The sequence below is a fragment of the Schistocerca piceifrons genome, chromosome 2 (assembly GCF_021461385.2).
Source record: "Schistocerca piceifrons isolate TAMUIC-IGC-003096 chromosome 2, iqSchPice1.1, whole genome shotgun sequence".
Lineage (NCBI taxonomy): Eukaryota > Metazoa > Arthropoda > Insecta > Orthoptera > Acrididae > Schistocerca > Schistocerca piceifrons.
Window position 1 is genome coordinate 705,337,676 of NC_060139.1, and position 27,080 is coordinate 705,364,755.

General features: G+C 38.0%; 1 protein-coding gene and 2 non-coding genes across 5 annotated transcripts in view; all 3 read left to right on the plus strand.

Moving 5' to 3' along the window:
- Nucleotides 1-27,080, plus strand: part of LOC124774939 (obscurin) — a 694,794-nt gene that overhangs the window by 641,911 nt on the left and 25,803 nt on the right. For all 3 annotated transcript variants that reach the window (XM_047249630.1, XM_047249632.1, XM_047249631.1), the window contains 7 exons: nucleotides 543-687; nucleotides 779-973; nucleotides 2,151-2,263; nucleotides 2,370-2,525; nucleotides 14,958-15,103; nucleotides 19,821-19,985; nucleotides 24,690-24,873. In XM_047249630.1, coding sequence (XP_047105586.1) covers nucleotides 543-687; nucleotides 779-973; nucleotides 2,151-2,263; nucleotides 2,370-2,525; nucleotides 14,958-15,103; nucleotides 19,821-19,985; nucleotides 24,690-24,873 — 1,104 coding nt within the window. The remainder of the gene's footprint in view (nucleotides 1-542; nucleotides 688-778; nucleotides 974-2,150; nucleotides 2,264-2,369; nucleotides 2,526-14,957; nucleotides 15,104-19,820; nucleotides 19,986-24,689; nucleotides 24,874-27,080) is intronic.
- Trnat-ugu lies at nucleotides 11,135-11,209 on the plus strand. Its single transcript has one exon. It is a non-coding gene; the product is annotated as a tRNA-Thr (tRNA).
- On the plus strand, nucleotides 11,531-11,605 carry Trnat-ugu. The gene has a single exon. It is a non-coding gene; the product is annotated as a tRNA-Thr (tRNA).

Here is a 27,080-nt window from a genome sequence, read left to right on the forward strand (position 1 = left end):
TATCATGCTAAAACTGAACCCTGCAACTTCACTGTATCACACAAAAACAATGTGAAATGTAAAGCACGACAAATGCACATACGCATGGGGGTGACTAACACCAAAGAGAATGGAATTTTGTGCACATTTAAAAGCTTGACTTCTCTCCATATGCAGCATCACTGAAAAAAGTAACCATCATCCTTTAGGCCTCACACTTCATGTTGACTGTCAATACCTGTGGCATTTTAAGCATGTCATTGTAAATTTTGATATTCCATGGTGTTTACTGATTTAGATGGCAATGCAAAGTGTCAGACTATGGGGACATTTTGCAAATGGCTTAGTGTTTCGCTTCTGTATTAGATTTCCAAATAAGAATTGCTTTTGTGCATTCTTGTACAAAAAGTAATGCGTCAATAAATCTAAAGTTACAACTCACCAAGAACACCTACATATGAATATTACTGGGCCATGTGTACCTTCATTTTGCTTCACTTTCATACTCATACATAAATTGCATCATTTTCTGCATTCCTGCTTATGTACATTGTCTGTTACAGCTACCAGTATGGTCCTGATACATATCTGCTTCAGTTGCGTGATGTCGACTTTCCCGTGCGATTGCGAGAATACATGAAAGTTGCAGCAAACAGGGCTCCTGGTTATTCAGCACACTTGACAGAAACTGCTCCATATGACTGGAGGGTCAGTGTCTACATTCTTATAGATGTGTAAGAAAAAGAGTCCCTTTATATTCATATTTGTTAACAATAAAAAAAATAAACTTTGTTCACAGACACCTGTAATACGAGAACGGCGTCGTTTCACTGATGTTATGGATGAAGAAATAGATGATGAAAGAAAAGAACGCATAAATAAATATGGCTCAGGGGAAGTGTATTCACTTCGGCGTTTAAGACATGAGCTTGGAACTAGGTTGGATGGGCATGCAGAAGCAGAGGCCATAATTGAATACAAGAGAGAAGGACAGGTAGCTAAAACAAGTACTACCTTTAGCATGCTTTTGCTTAATAATTAGAGAAGTTAGTGACTGTTAGCTTAAAAGGGATAGGAAAAATATTCCTTGTTCATTGTGTACATATTTTCCATTATCTCTTGCACTAAGTGGTCTGTTCTCTAAAACTCTCCATAATTGTTTAAAAATCCTTTTTTACCATTTCATCAGGTGGCAAATGCTTCAGATTCATTTTGAAAGTGAAAGGAACTTTTTACCTATCTTTTCTGAAGAACTGCTTTCCTGAAAAATGAATAAATACTTTTTCTACAGAAGATTTGTTTGTATGTTCTCGAGGTTTATATTTAGCAAAATTTTCTTGCTCATTTTACTTACATCCTGATTCCTTCTCCTAACAGACTAACTGCTTTGCGCAAGTTAGAGCTGTAGGTAGAATCTTTCAGCTTCATATATTTTTCTTACAACATTCTCATTATGCCAAGTAACTAAGGAAACATTTATGTGGCTTCAAGTTTTTCCATCTTTTTCTGACTCCCAAGTTTCCCTAAGTTGCAGCAACTGAAATACCAACATTACTTACTACTTTTGCCCAGTAGTCCCCAGGATATCCTTATTTTCACTTGGAAATAATTCACCAGTAAATAATATTATGAAAAGGATAGATTAATATTACCATAAATATGACAGTCTTTTCATAGTACCTGTCTGCAACTCAACATGTCTTGTGAGTAGCAATCTATCCTGTTCATAATATTGTTGATATTTGATCCTACACTTTCTATTGTTTGATTTCACCAATTGATAATGTCTTTATGAAGTCTTAGGAGTAAGAAAAATAATTCTCTGGTTATTTAAAATGAAGTAGATTGTAGTGGTGAAATATAACGAATGCAAGAAATAAAAGTAACAATGTACCATGTAAATGAGACATTGAGTGGTTGATAAGCACATACACAAAACTGAATTTCAGTCTTATTTGTGTACCTACCGAACATTCAACACCTCAGCTATACAGCAAGTTGTGAGCTTCATTCCTATTATTTGTGTTCCACCTAGGACTTTCCATTGTCATATGTATATTTTACTGGATTTGGTGAGAGATTTACGACAGCCATAGAACAATTTTACTTTATAACACTTACTAACTTAAGTAAGTATTTTAAAGTAATGGTAATTTTGGTATGTCTTGCAGCCTCCATTCTTCCGAGAAAAACCACAGACTCCTCTGCCAATTCTTGAGGATCAGCCAGCTGAATTATCATGCCTTGTAGTTGGCGAACCAAAACCAGTTGTTCAGTGGTTCAAGTATGTCACCTGCTTGTTATTAATTATTTTCATTGAAAATATTATAAAAATTTTAGTAGTAGTTGTAGAATCATTGTACAATTTGATTTTTATGTTTTGTTACCAGGAATGATCAGGTGGTATTAGAGAGCAACCGTGTTAAGGTGAGAGAAGATGAAGAAGGACGTTCATTTTTGCGATTAGAACCTGCATTACATATTGACGTGGGAATCTACAAAGTTGTTGCTCGTAACAGAGTAGGACAAGCTATCAGCAGGACACGGTTGGTATTAGATCATAATATTTCTCTGCTGTTGGCACATGTTCGTAATACTGCTTCCTGTACTTGTTGCTGGCTTTTAAAAAAAATGTCAAAAAACCTTGTATGTTACTCAGTTTTAAATATTCATAGCTTGAGTGTTGGTATACAACATAGTAAGAAATACTAAAAATAAAAATCGGAATATATAAATATCAAGGCATCACAAAAGATGTCAGGTAAAAGGCCAAAATGATAGTGAATGAGGAGATACAAACTCATAACCATGTGAAAAACCTGAATCGCCATCAATAAAAGCATGTGCCTGCAAAACAGAAGAAGGCAATGTGTAAGGGATAATGATGAACAAATTTACCAGGAAAGTGGTAGAAGTCTAGGGATTTATGGACATTGATCAGAGATATCAATTACATCTAGTATTCTCACACTGTGGAAGGAAATCTGGGAGTCCTGTGTTTGGTGCAGATATCATTGTAACTGCTGGGAGAGAATTGTGGAATAAGAGGTGTCCAAAATGGGGTGCTTAGTCATTCTCAAGATGTATCTTGTGTTTGATAGACAGAAGTGCCGACTCCTTCATTAACAACAGATGAAGCTCTAAGAGCATTTCACATGTTGCATGCTGGATGAAACCAGTTAATCACAAACAGACAGTTACCCACAATAAGAAAGTGTATCTTGGTATGAGCGTTTGCATTGTAGCTCCATATACAAATGGTTATCTGTAACTGTGTGTGTTTTAGTCAACTATATATTTGTGAGCCAACAGATTAGCCTGTTCATTATGGCAAACTTAGTAACAGGAAAAAATTTCATGTACTGAGTGATGTGCAGAATTATACCATTAAGAAGATGCACCATCTTGTTACAAATGATGTTCTCTGGTTCAACTTGGGCGGGGAATCACAATTGTAACATACCTAAATGAATCATTCTGCTCACTGTTTCTTCAGTGAAGAGTAACAAGTAGTCAACTTTTCATCAGAATATTACATACAAGGTTTTAATTTTGGGGAGCCCATTGCACTGAAATATCTCATTGGGATTTTCTGGTCCAAACCCTTCAAGTTTATTTTACTGTTTATATGTTATAATTGCATAACAATTGTATTTGGTGGTACTTTCACTCATAATCATCATGTATACTATAACATGTAAGCATTTTTACTCGCTTACAAGTACAAATAGATAAATGAAGTAAATTACTAAGCAAATGTGGAAATTTTCTTAAACTGCATCTCAGAGTTAGTAACCTCATCTCTTGTAATGCTTGTATTGAAAGTTTCAAGAGGAAAGAATCTGAAGTTTTTAGTGTGATTGATAACACACAAAACAGAGGAAATTGAGTGTCATGTAGTAATTAAACATTTTCATTGAAGGATTTAGTAGCTGTGCAAATCAAAACCAAATTAAATCAATTTCATACAAATGTTGCTCTGATACTGCAAAATATGTACTTCTGAGTTAATGATTTTAAACATGGGTGCACTATCTCACAAGTTGATGTAATCTCTGTTCTGCTATTAATGACACCATTAAGAGATCAACATGATGTACTAATAGAAGATCATAGAATGAATGTATGCACTGTGCTGATATTGTAGACATCACAGTGGAATGAGTTCACTTCATTTAAACAAATTTATTTGAAAGTAAGATATTGTTATGTTCCTGGGATTTGACTCTGCCATATTTTTTTTTTAGGAAACACAAAATCAGACTTGTCATTTTGAGAATTCATTTCATTCAAATATGATGACACCACCAGATCATCACTCATGCCAATACTCAATAAGTGCTCGTTGGTTTGATCATGTGATTGTTTTTGAAGAAGAAGAAATTGCACATGAAAAAAACTTGCATATGCTGAGAAATGAAATTACAGGCTTTTGACAAACAGATATTTAGGTGCAGCCTGTAGGATTTTTTGTGCAGTTTGTGAATGTGAATGAAACCTGAGTAGAATAAAGTAGAATAGAATGCAATTTATTCATCTTCAAATGTTTTAAATGTTATTGGTGTAATGGGCTGGATGGGTCACACAGAAGATTTGTGCTCAAAACTGTCTTTAGTGATTTATTTGCTGTACAAACCTAGGAATAATGTAAGCAAAACCCTGTTAGTATATGCACATTTTGCATTTTTCAACTCCCACCTTACCTATGGAACTCTTCTATGGGGTAAGTGCCCCAGCTCAAACATTGTATTGAAATGGCAAAAAAATGGCTATCAGATGTACACTAATCAGCCAGAACATTATGACCCCTAAGTAGTAGTCGGTATGTACACCTTTGGCATGGATAACAGTGGTGACATGTCATGGCATAGAAGCAAAGAAGCCTTGGTAGGAGCAAGTGTATCCTCCTTGGCCATCATGGTACACTACATGAGCTCCACTGTATCCATAGATACCCATCAGAATGTTCCCCATAGCACAATGGAACTGCTGCCAGCTTGTCTCCATCCCACAGCACAGGTGTCAAGAAGCTGTTCCCATGCAAGATGATGGGTTCGCATCCTCCCATCGACATGATGAGGAGGGTATCTGGATTATTCATCAGACAATGCAACACTGTACCACTGCACCAACACCCAGTGCCAATGGTCAGGTGCCCATTTCAGTCATAGTTGCTGATGTCATAGTGTTAATATTAGCACACACATGGCTCATTGGCTGTGGAGGCCCATCATTACCCAGCATTAAAGTCTAATGTTAATTCTGCCACAGTTCACAGCCTGTCCTGTTTAACCAGTCTGCCCAGCCTACAATGTCCAACATCTGTAATGATGGGTGGGCACCCGACCCCACAATGTCTGGACGTGGTTCCATCTCGGTTTTGCCACGTGCCGAAGATACCCACCACAGCACTCCTGGAACACCTGACAAGCTGTGCAGTTTCTGAAACACTAATGCCAGGTCTCTGGGCCATCACAATCACCTTTGATCGGACTCACATACATCACATGCCTTTCCCATTCTACACACGGACACCAAACTCATTGATACTACGTGCACCGTGTTTGTGTCTGACTAGCAGTCATTCCTTGCCAGATAACGCTGCCATCACCTGGATGGGTTTACACTGATAGCAGGTCAGTGGTCATAATGTTCTGGCTAATCAGTGTATAGCAGCACTTACTCCAAGAGAATCTTGGAATTTATCTTCATTGGAAACACTTAAATCAAAAATAATGTGTTCAGTTTTATTGTTATTAGTTTGTAAATAATTTGCCTGGAACCAGTTAGTGCATTGGTTCATTATTACATTTACATTATGTCACAGCTCCTCTAGATCATCAACTTGTGTGATTTAGAGTTGTTTCATCTGCATATAATACTACCCGACATGGCAAGGGTAAGACATTTATATGTACAATTAATGGGAATGGACCCCCTACTGAGCCTATGCAATGCCTTTGTAATGGGTAATAAGTCTGATCTTTGGTTGTTTATAGTTACCATCTGCTTTCTGTTGCTTAGGTATGGTGCAATAAGGTGACGAACATTTTTTCCAACTCCGTAGTACTGGAGCTTTTTGATAAGTATACTATGGGAGACAATATCAAAAGCTTTCCTCAAATCTAGAAAATTTGTACAGGTTGTTTTCTTAGCCACTAAAGAATCATATACTTTTGTGATGAGAGTCTCAACTGCTTTGACAATGGAAAGATGAGGTCTGAAACCATATTGTGAGGAGCTAAGTAGATTATTTTTCTCAAAGAGCTGGTTAATCTGTTTGTGCATACAATATTCTATTATTTTTTATATGATTGGTATGAGTGAACTGGGATATAGTTATCAGGAGATTCTTCTTCTTCTTCCGTGTCCGGATGCACCAATTATATCTTCCCTTCCCAGAAATTAGCAACGTAGATTGCTTTGTCATTGACTTTCAAAATATCATCTTTAGTGCATGTCATAGACATATCTGGGCAGATCAGTAGGTGGTCCAAGTCCTGTATTGCTCCGCATTCACACCTGTCGCCATCACTGTAACCCCATTTAAATAGGTTTGATTTGCACCCAGTTACTCCAGTGCGCAGCCGGTTTAATGACCTCCAAGTTGTAAAAGGTAGTTGAAATCCTGCAGATCCCTCCTCAAGTAGATCCATTGTGGAGTGTGGCACCATTTCTTCCCAAAGAGATAGCCGCCTTGCGGCGGGTTTGGTGACGAGCTCTTCAGTAGTTTCAATGAAACTCCTGCGGGATTTCAGCCAGACACGTTGTTTTCGGTGCATATGCAACGGGTGTCGAGGATCATTCTTTTGTTTTGATCTTTCGATCTCGGCGGCTACTTGTCTGCGGATAGTGGGTGGTGCTATGCCTATGATGGGGTAAATGATGTCTGTGGGAGTTGGTTTGAGGCATCCTGTGGCAATACGTACAGTTTCGTTTACGGCGACGTCAACTTGCTTAGTGTGAGCAGAGTTCCTCCAAACTGGCGCCGCATATTCCGCTGCTGAGATACTCAGCACCAGACCCGTGGTGCGCAAAACATGTGGTTGAGCTCCCCACGATGAACCTGTTAGCTTCCGCAGTATGTTGTTCCTGGCACAGACCTTTTTTTTAGTGTTGTGACAGTGCTGCTTAAAAGTAAGTGCTCTGTCCAATGTTACTCCCAGGTATTTTGGGCTGTTTGTATGTTTCAGCTCTTCCCCTTGCCACATGACTCGGAGTTTCCGTTTGGCTTGTTTGTTCCTAAGATGGAAGGCGGATACTTGAGACTTACTAGGGTTTGGTTTGAGATTATTGCCGTCGTAATAGGTAGCAAGTTCTGTTAAGGCTCCTGTGAGATTCTCCTCCACTTGTTCAAAGGTTTTATCCTGTGTGGCCACTGCTGCATCATCAGCATATATGAACATTCGTGTCCGGCGGCTGATGGGAAGATCATTGGTATAGATGTTAAATAATATTGGAGCCAAGACACTACCCTGTGCAAGTCCATTTTTCTGTGTCCTCCAACGGCTGTTTTTAGATTGTAAGGTTACATAGTAGCGTCTGTTTTGTAGCAGACATTGCACGAACATAGAAAGGGTGTAGTCCTTAGTGACATTATACACTTTCTGGGTAAGCAACTTATGGTTAACTGTGTCATATGCAGCACTGAGATCCAGGAATGCGACCCCAGTTACTTCTCCTCCAAAACCAAAGATGACATCAGGAGATGTTTCATCTTCTTTCTTATGGATAGGTTTTACAATAGTAATTTTTAGGCAATTTGGGAAGATTTCTTCATGTAGCATTTGGTTGATGTTTTTAGTTAGTGGCACTATAATGTCTTTCTTTAAATTTTTTTATTACATAACTTGAAAGTTCATAGAAGTCTTCTGCTGTTGGGTTGCTAAGTTTAGCAGTTGCTTCTCTAACTTGTCTGTAGGTTACATGAGACCAGCAGAAGTTGTCATGTTGCTTACTATCTAGAGCAGAACGCAAAAATTCAGTTTTATTTGCATCTTCAGTGAGTTTGTAATTTGAGCCAGAACTGGTAAAGTGTGCACTCAAGATGTTTGGTTGAATTGGAATGTTGTTATACATATTTTCAAAGCTTATCTCTGCTTTGATAACTTTCTGTGCTGCTTTACACTTATTTGTCGAGTTTGTTATGTAACTGGCATTGGGTTACCTCTTGGCTGCTCTAATTTCAGATCAATACTATCTCCTCACTGCTGTGTAAGTTTTTTTCTCAGCTTGATTTGTTGCTTTCTGTGGTTTATTACTCTGGTGCTGCCTTATGTATTTTTTTATATTTGGGACAATCTGGGTCAAGGTTTTCTACTAGCAACTCTAGAAATTTCTTCGTTGATTCATTAGCAGACACATCATAAGTGGGTACTGTATCCCAGTTTATGTGATTAAGATTTGTTTTTAACTGATTCAGTTTATGTTAATTGAGTGGCCTGATTACTCTTCCTAGTTCAGCTGAAGAACTGTGTGGTTTGTTGATTAGAGGCTGCCTAAGCTACAGTTCTGCGTGATCTGATATATGAAGTTTACAGTACCAAATTCAGTTTTATGTAGCTGAAAGTTGCAGATTATATTATCTAAGCATGCATTGAGCCTGATGGGTGTATCATTTAGACAACAGAAGTTACGTGATCTTAATGTGTGTAATAGATGCTTGTGGTCTTTTACCTAATGTCTATTTTATATCATCAAATATCAGAACTCTGCAATTTTTATATTTTAAGAGCATTATTATCAGTTTTTCAATATTTTCTATGAATAATTCTTCATTATTACTTGGGGAGTGGTACACTGATACAGCTATTAGTTCTTGACTTGCTGTCAATATTGATGAAATTTCAAAAACTGCTTCTACACATAGAAAAATTATATGTATCGCTTCAGATTCCAAATTATTTGTTTCTCGCATATAGATTGAAACACCAACATGCTTCAAATTTGTTCTACAGTAATATGTTGCTGATTGGTATCAATAAGGTACACTTAATTAAAGTTCACTATGAATTACCCAGTGTTCATTTACTAGCAAAAAATCACAATTTAATTCTTCCAACCAGTGTTCAATTTCTTCAAGTTAATTTTTCATTGACTCTATATTAATATGCAAGAAAAACACTCTTTTTGTTTTGATGCCTGGCTGGTTGGACACACACAATTCTTGACTACTTTCATCTGGCTGCCCCAGGTAAAATGAATCAGATGATTTATGCTGCACATCCCTTGTGTGATTCACCATAAAAATTCTGAGGTTTCTTCGTAGTAAAAATGTTGGTGTTGTCTCAGCTGTGCTGTGAGGGTGCCAGCTTAAGAGGGTTGTGCTTTTGGTTATTTGATTCGTGTTGTTGATATTATCATTTATATTTTTAATGATCAGTTTTTTCCCTTGGCTATTACGGTGTATCCCATGTGTGGTGTGGAATCTGCAGCTGATGTTGCTAACATCCAGGATTTTTACATTTTTGAAATATTTTCATAATGCTGATATTTGTTCATTGACAGCATTAATTTCCTTGTTTAACCCTGACCACGCTAGTAAGGCATGTTGGTGTGCGATGTTCAGCATGAAACATTTGTGTGCGTCAGCTGTGCTAAGCACTTTTTTAATTCCAGTTTTGCTTTTTGCATTGTGTTTTTGTTTACATCATTTGATCCACCGCAGAGCACAACATAATCCTGTGAGGAAAAACTTACTACATCGGTGAACCATGTGTGTTTACATATTTCGGACATAGATGCACCAGGCTTTATGAAGGTGCTTGCATTTACTGTGGGTTGTTCACTGAGAAGATGAGTAATTCCACAACCATGACCATCTGCCATTGCACTCATTTAGTCCTCTGTTCACAATTCTTACCACTTTTAGATTGTATACTTGTATGTCTGTTATCCACAACACACATTTCCTGGAACAGACTTTTGCTGTTTTTGCCATTTTCAGCAAAGACTAGCACCTCAAATTTATTTGAAAGTAAGATATTGTTATGTTCCTGGGATTTGACTCTGCCATATTTTTTTAGGAAACACAAAATCAGACTTGTCATTTTGAGAATTCATTTCATTCAAATCTGATGACACCACCAGATCATCACTCATGCCAATACTCAATAAGTGCTCGTTGGTTTGATCATGTGTTTGTTTTTGAAGGTGCGACTGCATTTGAATGTCTTTAATTATTTAACTTCTCCATTCTAAGTCTAGTTTGCACCAATGTGGCTTCCATGGTGCACAAAGCACATAGCCAGGTTGTTGTTTCTTCCAGGTATTTAAGGTTGACTCCTGCACATTTTTCATGCAGCCAAACGCTGCACTGTGAACACTTCAATCTTTTCATCGTCTTTTTTTGCAATTCCTACACTTATTACTATGTAAAACATCATTTACATCACATATATTTAGTTTTCCATTTTGATGGGTGCCATCACATCACGCGAAAGTCCAAACACAAACAGTAATCAAAATCATGGGCAAAGATGATTGAGTGTTCACCAAAGAACAGTTTCATTTGTTGGAAACTCATGGTCACTGTTTTGCCAGACACTCTGAGTACAAACCTCAAAGATTACGTGGACAAAATGATAACTGTTCCGTGTTGCTGTCCATAATAAATAGTTTTATTTGGAAGTAGGGTGCAAAATGTCAAGGAGTAGTACAAGAAAAGCTTTCTTTCATGAAGAAGATATCCTAAACAACACATCATCATTGATAATTGTAACAGTGTATCCACTGAAATTTAGTTTGATCTTTCATTCACCTTCTTCTAATAATACACAGTTATTCTGTATGTCATGCTTGCTGGAAAGAAATTTACTTCATAGGAGAAGGAGCTGACACTAGAACAGAGTGTATTTGCAGAATTTGACAAATTCTGTTTCTGGAATAGGATGAATAAAGTAGCTTATGTGGATATGGTGTCTGCTCTTTCGGACATGTCCGAAAGAACAGACACCACATCCACATAAGTATATAGTTCTGGCGATACCAGCCATGACCTTCTTCTTCTGTGTGGATGCACACATATGCCCCGAACTCTTACGGGACTTGGAAGAATGTCTTCCACGAGTAATGAGTGTGTGGACATACAAGGTGAGAATGTGAGTCTCGTGAGAGGCGTGCATGAGATAGTCCCTGCAGTTGCACTATCATCTGTGCCCTCGGTGGCTCAGATGGATAGGGCATCTGCCATGTAAGCAGGAGATCCTGGGTTCGAGTCCCGGTCGGGGCACTCATTTTCACCTGTCCCCGTTGTTCTATATCAACACCCGTGCGCAGCTGATGGTATTAATATAATTCTAATTTTGTTCTAGACGGCTCCAGGTCATCACATAAGTATATAGTTCTGGTGATACCGGCCATGACCTTCTTCTTCTGTGCGGATGCACACAAATTCCCAAAACTCTTACGGGACTTGGAACAATGTCTTCCATGAGTAATGAGTGTGTTGGGGTGGGACACTACGAATGTAGTGTGTGGACATATAAGGTGAGAACGTGAGTCCCGCGGGACGTGTGCGCGAGATAGTCCCTGCAGTCGCACTATTATCTGTGCCCTCGGTGGCTCAGATGGATAGAGCGTCTGCCATGTAAGCAGGAGATCCCGGGTTCGAGTCCTGGTCGGGGCACACATTTTCACCTGTCCCCGTTGCTCTATATGAATGCCCATGCACAGCTGATGGTATTAATATAATTCTAATTTCGAAAAAAGAAGCATCTCACTTCGGCAATTGGAAAATCATCAAAGGAACCTGCCGTAAAAATAAAATATTTTAAGCATCTTTTTACTTCAGTTATCCATTTATTTTCATAAGCAAACCTGTCCATGATACAGGAATAATATAAAAGGATACTTGAGTAAATGCAGAAAATGCTTGGTGATATGTACTTGTGGTGACACGTGAATGTAAGTTGACACACAGGTTTAGATACACATTTATATAAGGTACCTATTTGATACAAACAATTAACTCATTGGAAAACTATTAAAATGAATTCAATATAGATTAATGAGAGACTGGCACCAACGCTCCAATTTAAACAGAGGTGCTGAAAAAAATGTGACAACTGCTGCATATACATAAGAATTATGTAACCACTAGAACAAAGAACCAGTCCTTTGATTATTCAAACTGATTCCTTAATAACACAAAAAAACATGAATCAGTAAGGAAAAATAAAAAATGGGACCATCTGGTATAACAATAAGATTACCATAAGCATTAAGCAGCAGTAAGAAATTTGTTTGCACTCCATATACAAATACAAGATTTGTTTTGAATTGTGGGCACACCCTACAGCCAGTGCCACAACTTTCTGGGCTTCTCTCCTTAGGATCAAGCAGACTGGATGCATCAACATCGCTTGTTAAAGCGAATCTGCAGAGCCGTTATGGGCACCCACATAGCACCCTCCTATGCCAACTTTTTAATGAGGTCATTTAGAGAAAACCTTCCTAGCCTACCAAAACCCAAAACCCCTTGTCTGGTTGAGGTTCATTAATGATAACTTCATCATGTTGACTCATGGACAGGACAATCTGTCTGCACTGCTTCGCAACCCAACACCTTCTCTCCCATTCGCTTCACATGGTCCTCCTCAACCCAACGTGTCACCTTCCTGGACATTGACCTCCAGCTCTCTGATGGTTCCATCCATACATTTATCCACATTTAAATCCACTAACCAACAACAGTACCTATATCATGAAACTGTAATCTCTTCAGTGCTGAAAAAAAAATCCCTCCCATTCAGATTAGCCACCTCTGGATGACGTATTTGCAGTGACAGAAATTCCCTTGCCCAGTATGCTGAAGGTCTTATGAGGGCCTTCATAGACAGGCATAACCCCACAATTCCTCATGCAACCCCCAAGAGGAGCAACCCCTCATCACCCTGGACTGAAATGAGTGAACCATATTCTTTGCCAGGGCTTTGGTCATCTATCATCATGCCCTGATATGAGGGACTTACTACCTGACATCCTAGTCCATCCGTGAACCACACCTACCCCTAACCCCTTGCCACAGGAGACATATCCTTGTCAAAGACTCAGGTGCAAGGCCTGCCCAATCGACCCACACAGCACTTCCATACTCCAGTCCTGTCACAAGCTTATCCTACTCCATGAGAGGCAGGGCCACCTATGAAAGCAGTCACGTCATATATCCCTTCTGGTGCAATCACTGCACAGCTTTGTATGTCAGCATAATAACTGACCTGCTGTCTACCAGAATGAATGGTCACCACCAAACTATGGACAAGAATAAATAGACCACCTGGTGGCATAACATGCAGCTGAGCACAAATATGCTTGATTTCAGTGTCTCTTTCACAACCTAGGCCATCTGGTGCCTTCCCTTCACCACCGCCTTTTCTGAACTACACAGATGGGAATTATCCCTGCAACACATTCTTTGCTCCCACAACCCTCCTGGCCTCAGTCTCCATTAACCAACTGTGCCACACTCTCCACATAACAGTTTCACCTTCCTCTGTCCTGGCACCCCCTCCCAATTCATGTCTCCATGTTACATTCATCGTGGTCTGCTCCTGACTGGCTCAGACATCCATGTATCACATGCCTAGCCTGTGCGCCTGCCACCTCTCCCTTCTGCATTCGTATCCAGCAAATCAGCTGTCTCTCTCTGAAATGCTAGCTCCCCACCCCCACCCCTCTCCTTTCCTCCTGCCTGTCACTACCTCTACACACCTCACCCCATAAAATCCACCTTATCCCAACCTACCCTAGTTCACATTTGTACTCTAGCTCAAGAAAAGGTTCGTTCCAAAAACTAGCAGGTTTTCTTTCTTTTTTGTGTTTGCTTGTCAGTGACTCAGCACTTGTGCTTTTCGGTAAGTGGTCTACTTTACTCCTAAAGTATTTACATTCTATCAGATCTTTTCTACTGTAAAGAAACTACAGTACAGTATATTAAATTGCTCTGTCCTCGACTAAAATTCTTTCATTTACTCTACTCCTGCCCAACTATTTCCTTGCATCCCCATGTCCACCACAATTAGTAACAGACAGCCCATCTCAGAAATCCAGTGATAAAGAAAACAAGCAGCTTTATGTATCATAAATTAAAGCCATCTACCGCAGTTTCAGTCTGTATGTTCAGGCTAATTTCAGGAACTACTGTGGGGATTTTGATGTAGTTTTTTTTCTAGTTGGTAGACTGATTCACAATGAAAGTTTTTGTGTGTAATTTTTATTCCTAAATAATGATGAGGATGTAATATTGGTATTGTTATGTTTTCCATATGTAATTGGCACTTGTAGTGACATCTTGTGGTAATGATGAGAGCTATGAGCTGGTCAGCTACAAATGGTATCTGTCAGGAAAAGTAGTAAACAGTTGTCATAAGTTCAGAGAGCAGTGAAACTTGATGAGTCTGTGTCAGGCCTGGTGGCCTATCAGTAAAGCACATGCCTGGAAATTGAAAGTTTGATGATTGAATCCCAGTTGGACCATGGGTTTTAGTCTGTCTTTTAACTTGCATTCATCTTTCAATGATGTGAAGATTGCCAGAAGCAGTACATGGTTCCTATTCCTTGTTAAACTGTAGGTTCCCCTTCCCTGGTTGGATAACTGGGGCAGGTTGCTGATGTGGCATTCCATTGAAAGACTTGCTTCAGGCCATCATGCCACAAAGTTCCCCATGGCATTTTTTTGTCTATACATTCAGGCTAACTTCAGAAACTACTGTAGGGATTCTGATATGTTTTTCACTAATATGTAAATTCACAAGGAAGGGTTGTGCATGTAATTTATTATTGCAATGCTGGACACGTTGTCCAGCATAGATGCTTGATTCACCTGGAACACACATGCGTTGCAGGCATGTAAGAGTAACAGACAAAGAAATACAATGTAATGCAGTAGAAAGTATAATTAAGTGCACATGTTACTAAAGCCAACAATGTATACAATCATGATGACATTTGTTATATAAACTGTAAATTTATTATTGCAGAATTGTTCTGGCGAGCATACCATCCTCTCCAGATTCTCCTGAAGCATCAGAAGTATCTGACACAGAGGTATTGCTGAGGTGGAAACAGCCGAAAGATGATGGAAATTCTGCTGTTTTATGTTACAGCCTACAGTACAAAGAAGCAGGTGAGATGGCCATACTCTCCAGATTTATCACAAAAGTATAAAAGATGGAAATCATCAAATACGAAGGTGAAACAAATATAAATGGGATTTTTGTTCCTGAGCATCAACAGTTGGTAGGGCTCGACATTTGCTTCTAGTATTGTTGGGTGGGCCTGTTAGAAGTGGGGAGAGCCAGCTGTTACATACGTCCATCAGCTTCGTCAGAAACCCTCACAATGTTGGAGCAACAGGTGCACCTCTCCACTATGCAATGCATAATTATAAAATGTCCTGCTCATGAAGGAGTTGAAGCCATGGAAATTTTCCAGAGATTGCCTACACAGGTCGGTGACCATACATTGTCAAGGATGTGTGAGTTTACATAGCATAAAGAGTTCAAGGAAGGGTGAGAATGTGTGGAAAATCAGCAGTATGATCACCATACTGAGACTAGCATTACAGACAAAAACATTGATGTGGTTCGAGACATTCTTGAAGGTGATCAATGGGTGAGAATATCAGACATTGCAGAACAAGTCAGTGCAAGTTATGGAAGCTGTCAAGCTATTATCACAAATGAACTGCAGTTCCCTAAAATGTGTTCCAGATGGACTCAACTTGATCATCCTGGACCTATCTCACTGCAATTTCCATTTGTTTGGTCTACTTGAAGAAGCTCTAGGAGGGCACTGATTTGAAGATGATGAGGGCATGGAGGAATTCTTGCGTAGTTGGCTCTTGGTGCAACCAGCTTCAATCTATGATGCTGTGATTGAAAACCTTCCTTCTCATAGGGAAAATGTGTTTCTAAAATGAGGCACTATGTCAAAAAATAAATTGTAACTGCCTTTTCTTCTACAATATGTTTTTTAATAAGATCCCATTTATATTTGATTCATCTTCATACTAATCAAATTTCTATCCATAAGTTGGTAAGCAATTGAGGGAAAAGAGATTTGTGTCAAAATGACAAGTAAAGGGATCTTACACAACCCAGAACTGAAAAGACTTCTGTAAATCGATTTACTAAACCAAATATATATTATTTTTATGTGTGACATGGGCAATCTAATTTATTTTTGCTTTCCTTCCTGCAATTTCTGTAAGTATCTCCAGAACTAAGATATTCTGTCTTTCCTCAAACACTGCCATCTTGCTCTGCTATGATAAAAGTATATGCCACACAGAGAGGATCTGATGTTGCGCTTTCATGTATTTCCTTTTGTTTTCATAAATCATTCAGAGAGTGCAAGTGAACTCCTTTGCCCAAATGCAAAGCCCACGTCCTTACCAAGTCTTTTCAAGCACTCTTTTGGCATCAAAAGTCTGGAGTAAAAAATAAAGTCTGAAGTAAAAATGATTAAAGCAATCTTAATGTTCATACACAGTGTGATCAGGAATTTTCTGGAATAGGTGAATAAAATGCACATGTAAATCTTCAAAAACTTTTATTCATTCAACTTTGCTATTCGTTTGACATTTTGTGGATTCATCATATTTACGTTTCAATAAAATTTGCACACACCTTCATCCATAATTGTCTCTGTTCATTGGTGAGGAAATGTTGTTCAAATTTTTCACATATATATTTTGCTTCCCTAGGATGTCAAGAAAAATGGCATTAACAAGTTTTCTTAATGTTGTACTGATTTTCTATTATGTGGAATGCCAATTTTTAGTCCTGCCAAGTAAGATCCTGCACATTTCAGAAGTGCGTGTTCTTGTTCTTTGTGGGTTGATGACCACTCCTTAGGCCAATATGAACAGCTGTGGTCCCTCACAAAATTATTTTTACACCACAACAAACAGTCATCACTATTTTCCTCTTCATCATTTCAAATATTTCCAAAACACTTTTCCCATATTAGAGCAAAACATAGTAGCTACACACTGTTCCATTCTCTGACAGTGATAGGTGTGGCAACAACGAGAAACAGGTTGAAGAATAGGCACCAGAGAAAATGACAATCACTTAAAAAGGAATAATGTATAGCACATTTGAGTGTAATAGATAGTGCTTGCGGTTTTTAACCGAAAGATCATTCTGGGAACATTCCAGTATAAACTACTCAAATCCCACACCTACAAAATTCTCTGAGATGCTCACCATTCACAGTATATCATTTTCTGTTTAATTTTGAACTACCTCTTTACTGCAGTTTTCAAAGCCATCACTAGATTGGCCCAGAAGTGTGAATGTTCATGTGTAAGCATTTTTAGTTATTTCCTGAAATAGTAATATAACATTGCTTCCTTTTAATAACATTTTTGTTTGTTTTTGTTAGTTGTATGTAATATTGTAGACTGAATTATAAGGAGAGTGCATTTAGTTCATAAATAATTTTTAAGAAGACAAGATGACTCAAAAGACTATTAACATTTGAAAATGCACTAATTCATGGAATAATGTAAGTAGAGAGGTGAAAATTGACACACAAGCCTGAAATGACATGAAGTTTTATTGAAATCAAAATGACTGCAAAAACTGGCCAACAGATGGTGCTGGACAGTAACACATCGGTGATGCCACATAAGAATTATGCATAAAATGAGCTGTAGTGAGAGTCAAATGTGCGAGCAAAATCATCACAACTTGACTTTACCACAAAAGTCATTATTAGTGAAGCTTTACTATAAGAATAGAGAATCCGCTGGTGCAGCTTTATGATCCCATCACCATAAGAAAGGTATTTCAACAGCTAAAGATCCTGTGACAAGTGTCGCTGTGAAGAAAATGATGATGAAATTTGAAGTTAAGGTTTGATAATGCAATTGGCCCCATAGTGGGCAATCAGACACAAGTGCTCCTGCTGCTTGGATAGAAATGGAGACATAAGTAGGTTCATCTCCATATAGTGAAGTTGCACATTGCTCCGCATTCCAGGCACTACCATTTGGAGAGCATAAGGTAACTGGTAGTCACCAATTTTATGATACACAACATTTGCGATGTGGGCACTTCAAAAAATGGGGGAAAATAACAATTGGTTGGCTAACATAATGTGGACCACTAAAGACCATTTCACATGCCTACGATCTGTCAACAGCCACAACTGCTGAATTTTGGCTACCAAGAATCCTAAAACCTTCATGGAAACCACCATTGCATGACAAGAAAGTCATGGTGTGGTGTGGACTTACCACATCATTCATTATTGGACCCTTTTTCTCCAAGGAAATGTGGGGTGCTCCTTTTCAAAATATCAGTGTGACAGAAGCAAAATACATGACAAGATACAGAATTGCATCATTCCTAACCTGGCTGATGAGCATCTGCTGAAAGGTACAAATTTTATGCAGGATGGCACTCCACCCCATATTGCTACACATATGAAAGATCTCTTGTGCACATGTTTGGTGAGGATCATGTGCTGAGCTGCCACTTCCATCATGCTTGGCCTCCCAGATCCACAGATCACAATCCATTTGTTTGTGGACTTATCCTGAAGTCACAAGTATACCATGATCGTTTGACATCATTAGGTATGATAAAAGGCAACATAAGAAGGCAATTTCTCACCATACCTACTGATACGCTACACAGAGCTGTTCACAACACTGTCCCACATCATTTTTGCTAAAAATCAGTTGTTAGGCTAATTATTGCTTTCGTATCATATGAAGTGCCATCTGTTGATCATTTTTTAACTTTGTTTTGTTTCAACAAAACCCCATATCAATTTTTATCGCTCTGCCTACATTATTCCATGAAGTATTGAATTTTCAAATGTTAACAGACTTTTGGGTCACACTGTATGTTATTGAGACATGACTGTTTGACATGTTTCATACTATAGATTTTTAAAAAAATATTTTTTATGCTTTGCTTATGGGAAATAGTTTCATATCGGAAAGTTTATGGCATGTGTTGCTTCACATAGTATATTCAATTCTTACCTTGTTCCCAAAAGTATTTTCTTCCTTGTAAGCTCTCTCATGTATGTTCATAGCTTTTCATGGCTGAAATCAGTTTCCATAAAATTCTTGTAGGTTGTATTCTGTGACATTACGTAAAATGAGACTCTACCTTTCTACCACTACTGCAACTAGCCTTCATCACGATATGTAATACTACTAAAGAAATGAAACTTTCAGCTCTAATGTACTATCTTCACCTGTGACCCTATTTAATTCCTTAAAAGAAATATGGATAAGAGTAATCACATAAATGAATGTCACAAGTGGAGATGAAGCAAGCTGATTGTTTTATTGTGTCTAAGATGAGAAAGATTTTTATTGGCCCATCAAGAGCAATTGCTTTCATGATGTGTAGATGATGCCATGGAGTTTGATCACAATTAGGATGTGTCAGTGTGTTGTGTGCCTTCCATAGAAGTGTTTACAGCCACATTTGTTGGGGCAGTCTCACGAATCTAGTCTGGCCTTATGGTGGCTAAAGATATAGTGGCTACCACTGGCAGCAAAGATGAAGGAAGCTTGTAACCATCTTTGCAGTTCATGTTTGAGGGTCACTTAACTATCTCAATCACTTCCTATATCTTTCAATCATATAATGAATTTTATTTGTGCTTCTTTTAAATGGGCAAGAGTGGCAACAGTATATCAGAGTTACTTGCCTCAGTAGTATACTTACAATAGTGGCCAAACCTGTTCATAATTTTACAATATGACACAGACAACATATCAGAAGAATTTTATGGAAAATGTTTTGTCGTTTTTTTTTTATTTTCTATACACAAGATGTTTTATATGTTTTCATCAGTGTATTCTTTTACAGATAATGTTGAGTGGCTGGATGTTGCAAACAACATTGATCATGAATTTTTCCTTGTGCATGACTTAAAACCAACAACAAATTATCAATTTAGGCTCTCTGCTCGAAATCGCATTGGTTGGAGTGAAAAGGGCATTCCTACAGAGCTAATTAAAACAAAGGAATCAGGTAAATGTAGTGTAAACAGTATTAGAAAAATTAAGGCAACAAATGCCGTACAAACATGTGACGCTGCGTGGTTAAAAAACAATTCTCATTTAGAGGCCACATGGTTAATAAATACAACTGCAATGTTTATCCTAAAAAAGAAGAGAATGTATCCTTTCTGCACATGTTATTGCAGTAGTTAATAAATGTCAGCGATGTTCAGAATATTATACTGAGTGTGGCCTTTACATAAAAGGGTTTTTGTTCTCTCTCTCTCTCTCTCTCTCTCTCTCTCTCTCTCTCTCTCTCTCTCTAATAAACTGTGCAGATAATAGTGCACCAAAATTAATCTTGTCACATTGATGTGAAACTCAATTTTGATCAGAACAGGTGATGCAGTGATTAGTGGAGTGTGAAACTTCCTGACAGATTAAAACTGTGTGCTGGATCAAGACTGAAACTCGGGACCTTTTGCCTTTCACAGGCAAGAGACCTACCATCTTGGTCTGGCACACAGTTTTAATCTGCCAGGAAGTTTCATATCAGTGCACACTCCACTGCAGAGTGATAATTTCATTCTAGAAACATCCCCCAAGCTGTGGCAAAGCTATGTCTCCACAATATTCTTTCTTCCAGGAGTGCTAGTTCTGCAGGTTTTGCAGGAGAGCTTCTGTGAAGTTTGAAAGGTAGGAGACGAGGTACTGGTGGATGTAAAGCTGTGAGGATTGGTTGTGAGTCATGCTTTGGTAGCTCAGATGGTAGAGCACCTGCTCGCAAAAGGCAAAAGTTCCTGAGTTCGAGTCTCGGTCCGGCAAACAGTTTTAATCTGCGAGGAAGTTTCTTTACTATTGTAGTGTATTTGTATTTGCTACAGAAGCTTACAGTAGTTTACAATCATGTGAACCATTGTTTTTTATTGGAAAATGTTTATATCATCACAAAAGTTTATTTATGAACCTGAACTATCTCAAATCTCTCCAAGAATAGAATCTTCTGCATGGAATTCAAGGGCCAGAGAAGCAGATGAAGGAAGTGTGCTAGCACCATTTTTGTTTAGCACCCATACTAATTTGTCACTGCACAAGGCAGGAAATTCGAAACAGTAGAACCTTTTACACCTGCTACACATATTGTGATGAGAATCAACTCAAACTGAACCCACTAAAATGTGAGCTAATGTGTTCATTTGAGGACCTGGGAGGGCATAAAATAGTTTAAAAATCTACTTAGAAGATAACACAGGAACACTGTGCAATTCCAAAATACCTGTGGTTTACACTGGACTGTGCCTTGTGTTTTAAGCAGCATTGTCCAGATACCAATTTTAAAGTATCTGCTAAAAATAATGTTGAGTGCAAGTCAATAGAAACAAGCTGGAGAGCACAAACAGAAACTGTAAGGACTTCTTCACTAATTTTGTTCTACTCTACAAGTGAATACAAATGCCCTGTATGGTACAGATCCCACCATACCAAAGTTGTAGGAGTGACTAATAATCAGATATGTTGCAACAGTAAAGGTTGTCTGCAGTCCACTCCTACAGGAAAGCTTCATTGTTACTCTAGACCCATACTTTCCGATATTTGATGAGAAATAGTAGCCAGTAAAAGAAGATTAAGCAATTTCAGAAGCTCATCTTCTGTTTAGCTGCTAGCAAGCACATTCACAACTGAAGCTGAGCAACAGTTTCCTCAAGACAACTGATGTGGGGCTGAGCAGTGTTTTATATCCATGTTGTTGTTTGCTTCTGGCACAATATGTAAATAAGAAACAGAGATAATACTGTGTAAGAAAGAGGCACATAAATCACTTTTACTAAAATATATTACAGGTGTGAACAAAGAATATGGTTTAAATATCTAAAAATCATTAGTGTTTGCAAGATGTGTAGGATGATCTTAGAACAAATGATCATTGGTGTGCTATATGTACTGATGCTTAACAGTGTGTTAAAAAGGGGAAACAAAGCCACAGCTGAATACTAAAGTATTCTATTAAATATAGTTACAGATGATACTTTTTTAATCGAACAGCTGCCAGTTGAAAATATTTTTTGTTTTGACTTTCCTGTGCCATGAAATCCCTTATTCCTTATGACACACACTGATCTTCAAAATCACAATTTGTATTTCACATTTATTTATTGGTCCAAGACTTCTCATGCCTTGACTTTGCTTGATATCTGACAGCATTCATTATGACAACAAACCTTAAAAATGGAAAAGGTTTTTTAACTTCATTATTTCTAAATTACAACTGGGTCATAATTAAATGTTAAAGGTACTCTTCATCACACTGATATTTGAGGCATATTGCAGTTTATATAGTGTCCTGCATTAATTTGTTTCAAATAAATAAAATACAAACACACATTATTGTAAGACAAAACAAAACAGTATATGTACGGAATGGAAAATTATGTGTTGGCAGTGTAGTAAATCCCAACAGTGAGAAACAAATAACAATGTGAAATGCAAAATTCAGGCACCGAAGATAAAAATGTTGTTTGCTACTATATGTTTTGTATGAAATTAGGCATCAAAAACAGAATTGAGGTAGACAATTAGATATCATTTAGTGTTAATCATATCTGGCTTTTATAATAAGCTAATACACTCATCTGAATGAAGTGTCACAATTTGCTGCTGTATCAGTGTTGACTGTACAGCAAGTCTACAAGGAACGGTGTACTTTTTGCACCCATGTAACATGGCAGGAGAACAATGTTTGCGTAAAGATCCTAGCCAACAGGGACCAGAGACAAGTGTCATAGAGTGCCAATGACAGTCAATTTCAAACCACACAAGAATTGCTGCAGCCAGTGAATGATGGCCCATCTCATCCAGCTTCCAAGCTAACATGTGGATGAGAACTGCTTGTAATAGACCTTTGGATCTGGGAACGCTGCAAAACGCCTTTGCTCACAGTGGCATATAAAGTGGCAGATCTTCAGTGCATCAAACAACACAAACTGGACAGTAGTTGACTGTAGGCATGTAGTGTACAATTATATCTTCCTTTCAAATGACACAGCAAGGCATCCAGTGAACTGATGGCCCTGTGGGGTGTTTAAACTGCAATACTTGGAGAGTACAGTTCTGGCTTGAATCAGTTGTGCATGTTTTGGAGATGAGTTTTGTAACATGACATGGGTCCATTCATTCATGTTATCGTGAACGTGAACCAGGAAGTATATTTAACTATTTTTGGCAATCAGATTTTGTCCTTTATTCTGCATCTTCTTTTGGGGTATACTGTGGGAACTTCCATCTTCTAAGATGACAACAGTCATATTCACAGGGCAGCATGCATACATTCCTGATTTGATGAACACACAGGCAACATATTCCAACTTGACTGACACACTAACTTACCTGAATTTAATCCCATAGAAAATACATGGAACTATTTGGACCATCAGGTGAAATTTAGCCATCAAAACATCCCCTACTTAGCACTGCTGGATGTAGTCATCGATGGGTGGGTGCAGCTGGATTTGGCGTAAGTAAAACAGTTGTGGACTCTTTTCCTCACCAAACTGCGGCCAGTATAAAGGCCAGAGGTGGTGCCTCATGGTATTAGTGTTATGTCTCCTGCAGATGACTAAATTTTTGTCTGGTATGTTTATACAAAATGACAATATTAAAGATAGTATTTGTTAAATTGTAATGTAATTCAGTAGGTTTTTTAGACAGCTCATTTGTTTCTTCGTGTTCACCATAGAGAAAAAACTGGGCAAGAAAATATTAATGCTACACTTGAGGCAATAAAAGTGATCTGTTGCATGTGAACATTATTCTAATTTCATATGTATATATTTCAAAGGTGCAGAGGTGTTACATTGATCGACACCTGCACTGTCAAAGCTTCCATGTGGGAGCCACTGTAACATAGTTATTGCAAAGCTGTATATTTGAACTTTCTGCTTTAATAATCTGTCCAGGCATCAGTTAATTTTACCTATTAATTGTCAGACTTTATCAAAAAAGAGCTCTGTAACAATGATAGTTATTTTCACTAGCCAAACATTAAAGAAATTTCTATCAGTATCCCATTGTTAACACAATGGGATACTTTATTTTTCAACCATTAGCTTAGTATCTCTCAATCTCCCAGTTTATCAAGTTATGAATTAATAGAGGGAAACATTCCACATGGGAAAAATATATCTAAAAACAAAGATGATGTGACTTACCAAACGAAAGCGCTGGCACGTCGATAGACACACAAACAAACACAAACATACACACAAAATTCAAGCTTTCGCAACAAACTGTTGCCTCATCAGGAAAGAGGGAAGGAGAGGGAAAGACGAAAGGAAGTGGGTTTTAAGGGAGAGGGTAAGGAGTCATTCCAATCCCGGGAGCGGAAAGACTTACCTTAGGGGGAAAAAAGGACGGGTATACACTCGCACACGGGATTGGAATGACTCCTTACCCTCTCCCTTAAAACCCACTTCCTTTCGTCTTTCCCTCTCCTTCCCTCTTTCCTGATGAGGCAACAGTTTGTTGCGAAAGCTTGAATTTTGTGTGTATGTTTGTGTTTGTTTGTGTGTCTATCGACGTGCCAGCGCTTTCGTTTGGTAAGTCACATCATCTTTGTTTTTAGATAAGTTTATCAAGTTAGTATGATGTGGATTTAGAAATAAAAAAGGATGTTACTGTGACTACTAATGTGATACATACTTATATTGACAACCAGTGTTAATTTCCTAATCCATTGCAGGGTCACCAAAGGTTCAAGTCACACGTGCAATGAAGCATCTTCAGCAAATCACAGAATCAGGACAGGCCATCACAATTGAAGATTCTAAGCCAAAACTTGACTACTCAATTGAAAAGAATCCTGTCGAGTGGACCACTGAGGGATCACTGACTGAGAAATACAGTTTTGTCTCAGAACTTGCCCGGTAAGAAAGCAAGGGCATGCTTTTTTTATGTCATTTATTTCTCATCTGTGGTGAACAGAGCATGCCAGCATAGATACTTCTTGAAAAAATCAAAACTGAGACAGAAATTACAACTGAAAGAAAATTGATGGTTGTTAAATGATTTGATGAGTACTAGCATGTTTTCATTCTCTGTAGTTTGAGTAATGTATTATGTACACACAATGTGTCATGACATGAAACACAGTCTTATTTTGCTTATTGTAGATATCACATTATGTAACACCATAAGCTGCTGTTATTCCTTAAGTAGCTCAATAAAGAATAAATTGAAGACTGGCTTAAGGTGCTACATAATGTCATTTCTACAAATTATAAAAGTTAGGGAGCACAGTCAACAAAAAATATTTTATTCTCTTGCTTACTTTCAAGCTACTTCTACCAACCAGATATATATCATATTAATAACAAAAATTAAATCAACAATATTATGAAAAGGATAGATTGCTACTCACCACATAGTGGAGATGTTGAGTCGCAGAAAGGCACAACAAAAAGACTGCTAAACAAGTAAGCTTTCAGCCGAAAGGCCTTCTTCTGAAACACACACACACATGACCACTGTGTGTGTGTGTGTGTGTGTGTGTGTGTGTGTGTGTGTGTGTGTGTATTTTCTCTATTTCTTGTTTAGCAGCCTTTTTGTTGTGCCTGTCAGTGACTCAGTCTCTACTACATGGTGAGTAGTAATCTGTCCTTTCCATAATATTGTCATTGTTCCATCCTGGGTTTTCCATTGCTTAATATTATGAAAAGGATAAATTGCTACCCAGCATAAAAATAACACACTGAGTTGCGCACAGGAATGATGGAAAGACTATTACACACTGAGCTTATGGCCAAATCCTTCTTCAAAACAGAAAAATGCACACACGTTCATGCAAGCACACCTCACACACAACAACAGCCAGAGATATCAGTCCTTTGTGTGTGAGGCATGCTTGTTTGTGTCATTGTGTATGCATTTTTCTTTTCTAAAGAAGTCTTTGGCTGCAAGCTTATTTGTAACAGCCTTTTTAGCATCATCATGCCTGTCTGCAAGTCACCATGTCAACTTAACAGTGAATAGCTGTCTATCCTTTTCATAACATTGTTGATGTTCCAGCCTGTACTTTCTGTTGTTTAAAAATAAAGTACCCTTGACAGTAGGTATTTAAATTAACTTATAAAGACAGGTATGTGGTGAATTTCGCATTATGAAACATCACAGAGAGGACATAAAAGTTAACAAATCATGAGCTTTAAAACTTGAGCTTCCATTCAACTATTTAAGAGTAAGAAGAAAGAGTATCCAGTGTGTCATAGAATTTGAATCACATGTGATACATAACATTGTTATTATTACATTCATGATTCGCTGCTTTATTTGCAGCCTGTGCTTTGTCATATGTCTTGTTATTTTCTTGTCTCTGCAGTGTGTATGATTCTAAAAATTTAATGTGGGCAGAAATTAATGAACCACAGTGTTTCATTCTGTACTACTTTATTCGTAGTGAAGTAAATTTTTTAATGAGAATATACATATGGCTGAGTTTTTTTATAATGGTGGAGTAGATATACACGGTGATCAGAAACAGCCTGAAAAGCTTATAAGGATGTTGCAAGATAGGTTATGCTGAGAAATGTTAAGAAAAAAATTCTGTAAGTTGCTCCAGGTCCAAGTTAATTAGCACTGTAGCTAGTCAGTCAGGCTGTTGCATGCGCAAATTCAAACAGCCTGTCAAATACGCTTAGTGTCAGTGGTTTTCACAGCATAGATGATACCACACAACACTGCTCACCCTTTTGCTTGGGTTTGTTCCTTCAGTTTGAGGAAGCCAAATGAAGAATATGTCTGGTGACATTATCTGTGTTGGACCCCTTGAATTTATGTACTCAGTGGCCCAGTTGTTAACTTCAGTGTTAATTAACTTTGAAATGGCACAGTGTATTGAAATTTTTTCTTAACTATTATTTCTCAGCACAACTTATCTTGTAGCACCCTTAAAGCTTTTCAAGCTGTTTTTGACAACACTGTATATTATGACTGGTAAGTTCTTGCTTTCATTTCTTAAAACCTAATGTGAGTTTTTAATTAATGGATATTTTACTTATAGTCAGATTAGAATCTGATGATTTATTACAGAGAGAATGTTAGACAATTTCTATTTTTTGTGTTCTAAAATTTGACA